Genomic DNA, 5375 nt, shown 5'->3' with positions numbered 1-5375 from the left:
AGAAATTGGGCTCTCAGTATAGTAGAAAGATCCTTTATATACAAACTAGTTAGTGTGCTTAGAACAACAGAAAATAAAAGAAGAAAATCCAAAAGCTAGACTAAGAAAAATCTTGACTGGGGGAAAGAAGGCAGAAGTCAAGTACATGCATCAGCTCAAAATGTAAAGAGAATATTAAATATGAGATCCCTTTGCACCAAGGGATTTGGTTGCATATGAAGATGCAACCTCCGAGCTGAGGCTCAGGTCAGCCATGTCCTCGTTCTGGTGCAAGGACATAGAAGCAGGAAGCAGGTGGCCTTAGATCTGAGAATCCCATCGTGTGGACACCGTGGTGTTCCTGAAACTCCTTTTCAGGGTTGTAGGAAGGGATTTTGAGTAAGGAGAGTTTTACACCCAAGCCTAGAGGAATGCAATTGACACAAGATTCCTTGAATGCAGGTACGGTGCCAGAAATGACCTTGACCTAAAAGAAGGTGACCATTTGGACTCTAACAGAGAAAGAAATGGGTGGGCAAAGCAGCAGAGGCATCTATCTCTTGTTGATTCCTTACTACTCTTCTATCTTAAATCATGAGGCTTGTCACAATGAAGTGTATCCTGCATGAGAAACTAGGTTGGGCCAATGAGATAGCTCAGTGGACTAAGTGCCTGCTTTAAAAAATTCAGGGGCCAGGGTTTGATCCCCAGTCACACATGTCTCGCTGAGTCTGTGTGTGGTGGCGCATGCCTGTAATCCCAGTGCTGGGGAGTCTGAAAACAGGAGGATCACTACAATTCCAAGATGCATAGTGAGACCCTATACTAAATAAATAAAAAACAAACAAATGAGCAAAAAAAGAAACTATGTCATTCTCAAAGCAGCATCTGGTATCTTACAAATACCATCCATCCATCCATCCACTCATTCACTTATTCTAAAACTGTTAGTTCTCCAACATGTCAGGCTCTACTTGGAAATGGAAAGAAAAACAATGGTTTGGGGGACACGGTGAGGGAGGTCTCTGGTAATGACTGGTTGGTTGTGAGCTCAGGCACTCGTGGGAGATGACACAGCTGTGGACCTGTCAGGTGCTCCAAGCATTTAGCTAAAAAAAAGTAAGGAGGGAGGGACTTGGACTTGCTGTTGGAGGATAAGGTCTGACGTAATTGTCATAAGGTGACATAATTGTCAGTAAGTGCCAAAAAGATGGTCATGCTGATAATTTCATCATAAAAAGCTGAGTTAACAGGTGGATTCAGGGGTGAATCATATCTGACAGGGAAGGAGTAGACACGGCAGCTGTGGAAGTCCCATTTCCTTAAGGCAGGGCTTGTCCCCTACATAAAAAGCCAGTTGACCGAAGGAACCACATCAGACCCAAGTGATCTGACCATCTGCCTTGTTTGTGCACCAGGTAAGTCTCTTTATCTGGAACTTTTTAACCATTCACTCTAGGCATTTAATTTTTATTGGCACCTTGTAGACATTTTGACGTTTCTCCGCAATACTGAAATTTGGCTGTAGTAATATAGACTGTTTATCTGAATTGTGCTCTAGAAATGCCTTTGCTTTGACAGTAATTGTTTTTTGAGCTTAAAGAGACTTCAGACATGCTTGGTTCTTCCCAACCTTGCCTGCTGTGGTAGTGAGAAGAGAGTGGGCTGCTGAAGGACCTAGAGTTCAGTTTGAAACTGGGCGAGACTGCCAGCCCAGATCTAGAGGGCTTTTGCTACTCTTACCTATGTTGTAATTTTAATACAACATTATTCTTTCAGCAAATATTTTAGTGACACCTTATTTCATGTGGCCATTGCTAAAGAATAATTTTGGCTACAGAAAATTTACTCCATGAAGCTAGACTATATTTAGGAGAAAAAGAGTTAAACTACAATGAAGTGAATGATCAGTGTCAGGTAACAAGGGTGAGTGCGGTGCTGTCACAGGGAGGCAGGAGGCTTCTGGAAGGCTTACTCTAGAAGGCCTGCTCCCAACGTGCTATGTGAAGTGATCTGAAGCGGCTGGGCAACATTCAGAGGGGCACTTGAGGCAGAGGAGCCAGGCCCCAGGCATGATCCCGTGGGGTCATACAGTGGCCAGTTATCCTTTGCATGGTATCAGAAATGAATGTGTAGGTTGAGGTTTGTTTTTGTTTTTATCAAGTAGCATCATAGTTCCATGTGATCCAGGGCTGTGAGCATCGTTTTGTGCTGTGCTCCTAGTGGGTTAGGCTGTGCACACTAAAAGTGAATGCAAGGGAAAGCCCTGCTTCTGTGGAGTAGAACAGATCACATTTAGGTTCTATCTCTTCAGAGACTCGAAATCATGAAAGCATTCTTTAGGGTAGAAAAGGATAAATGACCCATGCTTTTCCACAGACCTGAAGTGACATGAAGCATGTCTTCTTTCTGAATGGCTCCCTGTTTAAATCATCTCTTCTCTGCCTAGGCCCAACCACTGTGGAAGCATGAGTTCCCACCAGCAGAAGCAGCCCTGCACCCTCCCAGCTCAGCTCCAGCAGCACCAGGTGAAGCAGCCTTGCCAGCCTCCACCCCAGGAGCCATGTGTCCCCAAAACCAAGGAGCCCTGCCACACCAAGGTGCCTGAGCCCTGTCAACCGCAGCCTGAGCCCTGCCAACCTCAGCCTGAGCCCTGCCAACCCCAGCCTGAGCCTTGCCACACCAAAGTACCTGAACCCTGCCAACCTCAGGTGCCTGAGCCTTGCCAATCTAAGATGCCTGAGCCCTGCCAACCTCAGGTGCCTGAGCCCTGCCAACCGCAGGTGCCTGAGCCCTGCCAGTCTAAGATGCCTGTGCCCTGCCCTCCTAAGATGCCTGAGCCCTGCCAGCCCCAGGTGCCTGAGCCCTGCCAACCCCAGCCTGAGCCTTGCCATCCTAAGGTGCCAGAGCCCTGCCAGTCTAAGATGCCAGAGCCCTGCCATCCTAAGGCTCCAGAGCCCTGCCAGTCTAAGATGCCAGAGCCCTGCCACCCCAAAGTGCCTGAGCCCTGCCAGCCCAGCGTTCCAGAGCCCTGCCAGCCTAAGATGCCTGTGCCCTGCCATCCTAAGGCTCCAGAGCCCTGCCAACCTAAGATGCCTGAGCCCTGCCATCCTAAGGCTCCAGAGCCCTGCCAACCTAAGATGCCTGAGCCCTGCCATCCTAAGGCTCCAGAGCCCTGCCCCTCAACTATCACCCCAGCACCAGCTCAGCAGAAGACAGCCCAGAAGTAACGTGCTCTACGGCAAGGTCCTTGAGGAACGGATCACTGGATACAGAATCCCCTTTCCCATTCTGCTTATAGATCCCAGTCACTTTGTAACAGCACGCTGTCACCTTAAGTGACAGCCCCTCTCTCATCTGTATCCTAAAAATATGAAGTTTTCTTTTCTGTACACTTGGGGCCTCGGAGCCTCTGAGGAACTTAGTACGTGAACTAGTTCTCAGCTGCTCAAAACTTGGCTGAAGAGGGATTTAAAGTGAAAATAAGTGATTCGGTTTTGTTTTGCTCCATTAAATGCATTTTGATTCCATTCTTGAGTGTGTGTGTACTCAGTTCCTTCATTCTATTTCCTCATGAAGCAGGAACTATTCAGAAAGCATCTGACCCTGGAACTGGGCTGGAGGAGTTCTCCAGAGAAGCGCTCCTGGGCTGACAGAAGGTTGAGCAATGCTGCCCCACAGTGTTGCTTTGGGCATGCACACCTGGAGCAGGGCTATCCTACATACTCAGGGAGCCCACTAGGGTTTTAGTTAATACCTGTCCAAGCTGACTCCAACTTGCCCTTCTCCTGCATCTGGCTTCCAGCTTGGATTACTCAACAGAGTGCTACTTATTTTAATGGCTGTTGTCCCTACTTATGTGAATGTGTTCTTCCCGATTTGATTCTTCCAAGTGCCTGCAATACAGATTGCCCAGATTTCCACGCATACTGGAAAACTCAGCCGCCACAGCACTACCAGCAGCTTTCCAATCTCTGAGTGTCAAATCTGAACCAGAAAAGAGATGATTCACAGTGCTTATGAGAGGTGGTTCCCCATCCTACAGCGTGCACCTTGCTCCCCATCTGTGCCATGGTGAACCTCACGTACAAACTCCGCCCAACGGACTGCGAGTCCTCACAGTGGCACACAGCAGCCATCAACCAGCTAAGGGGAATGAAGACGTTTAGGCTCACCCTCATCTGGAGTATAAAAACCATTAGTTTGAAAGAAATAGACATCAATACCACATACATACATACATATATGCTGCATTTATAGAAAAATCTATTACTTTTTAAACTCTTAACACATTTAACTGATGCATAGTTGTATATAGAGATGGAGCACAGTATGATAAACCTAAGTACATATACTATATGCAATACACAAATGAAGGTAATTGGAATTTTCATCTTATAATCATTTCTTCATAGCTTTGGGTTTCAAACTCTCCTACTTCTTCATAAAATATACAATATTCTAATTTAACTACAGTATTCCCACTGTGCTGTAAAACACTGTAGCTTATTCCTCCTATTTTATTACTTGGAGACAAAGTCAATTGTCTTGCAGGAGAATAAAAAGAGTCATAATTTCCATCTCTTGGTTGTAAAATGAACTAATGAAAAAGCCTACTAAAGTTTGGTGTAACTCCAAACACTTGGACACTTTTGATCATGGTGTTTTCCTCCTTCTTTCAAAATATTAGCCTGCTTGAAAAATGTTTATGTGAAAGTGATGTCACCTTGAATGGCTTCACGCTTAAGCAGTGTTTAAGACTTACAGTCATATCCAAGGGAATGCCGCTCAGCACCACAACCAAGTAATCAAAATGAAAACACAAGCTAAAAGAAACAAACAGAAAGGTTGTGCTCTAATTATGCTATGTTAATAGTCCTCCAAGACTAGCTAAAATAGCACATGTCCTTTTAACTGAGCCCAGGGGCAATGGACTGTATTTCCTCCTCATTCCCATGTGGATTGCTCCATGTAGTTCCTTCCCTCATGAGCTCAGCCTCTTAAAGAACTTGTCCTCCACTGAATGAGAGCAGGAAAGTGTTCTGAATATGGATACCTGATATAGGGTATCACTTGTAACCAGGAAAGATATACACCCCCACTGTTCTGCCTCTGCCTGGGTAGAACTTAGGTACAAGGCCCTATTGCCCTTACAAGGACCAGCAGTGAAGACTGTGACCGACCATGAAGGGCACACCAAAATCTATGTTTACAGTTGTGTCCAGAATAAAACATAGATTTTGGTGCGCCCTTCATGGTTGGCCACAGTCTGCACTGCTGGTCCTCAAACACCACTCCTCTTGTGTCATAGGTAGAACACAACTCCCTCAGGGAGAGTCTCCTGTCCAGATCAAAATCTAGGGTCTCTGAGAGACATAGAATTTTCCACACCATGT

The 5375-nt window shown here is 45.9% G+C and overlaps 1 protein-coding gene across 3 annotated transcripts; it reads left to right on the top strand.

The window, feature by feature from the left end:
* The first annotated feature begins 2447 nt into the window (after positions 1 to 2447).
* LOC101592926 (cornifin alpha-like) lies at positions 2448 to 3209 on the top strand. Of its 3 annotated transcripts, none has more exons than XM_004632322.1 (2): positions 2448 to 2579; positions 2880 to 3209. In XM_004632322.1, exons 1-2 carry the CDS (start codon positions 2448 to 2450, stop codon positions 3207 to 3209), a joined length of 462 nt encoding a protein of 153 aa, XP_004632379.1. The 3 variants fall into 3 exon arrangements, 2 of the variants coding, with proteins under 2 accessions (XP_004632379.1, XP_012370472.1); XM_012515018.1 differs by having other exon boundaries at positions 2859 to 3209; XR_002821357.1 differs by having other exon boundaries at positions 2526 to 2579; positions 2835 to 2889.
* The last annotated feature ends 2166 nt before the right edge of the window (positions 3210 to 5375 follow it).

Source organism: Octodon degus, unplaced genomic scaffold (assembly GCF_000260255.1).
Source record: "Octodon degus isolate 3935 unplaced genomic scaffold, OctDeg1.0 scaffold00048, whole genome shotgun sequence".
Taxonomy (NCBI): Eukaryota; Metazoa; Chordata; class Mammalia; order Rodentia; family Octodontidae; genus Octodon; species Octodon degus.
This window is presented reverse-complemented; position numbering and strand designations above follow the sequence as displayed.

What these genes read in the sequence shown, in the direction of transcription:
- LOC101592926 (XM_012515018.1), top strand. Translation starts at nt 2,448, where the DNA reads ATGAGTTCCCACCAGCAGAAGCAGCCCTGCACCCTCCCAGCTCAGCTC. An exon ending in AGGAGCCCTGCCACACCAAG is followed by an intron (nt 2,580 to 2,858) that starts GTGCCTGAGCCC and finishes TGCCAACCCCAG; the next exon opens with CCTGAGCCTTGCCATCCTAA.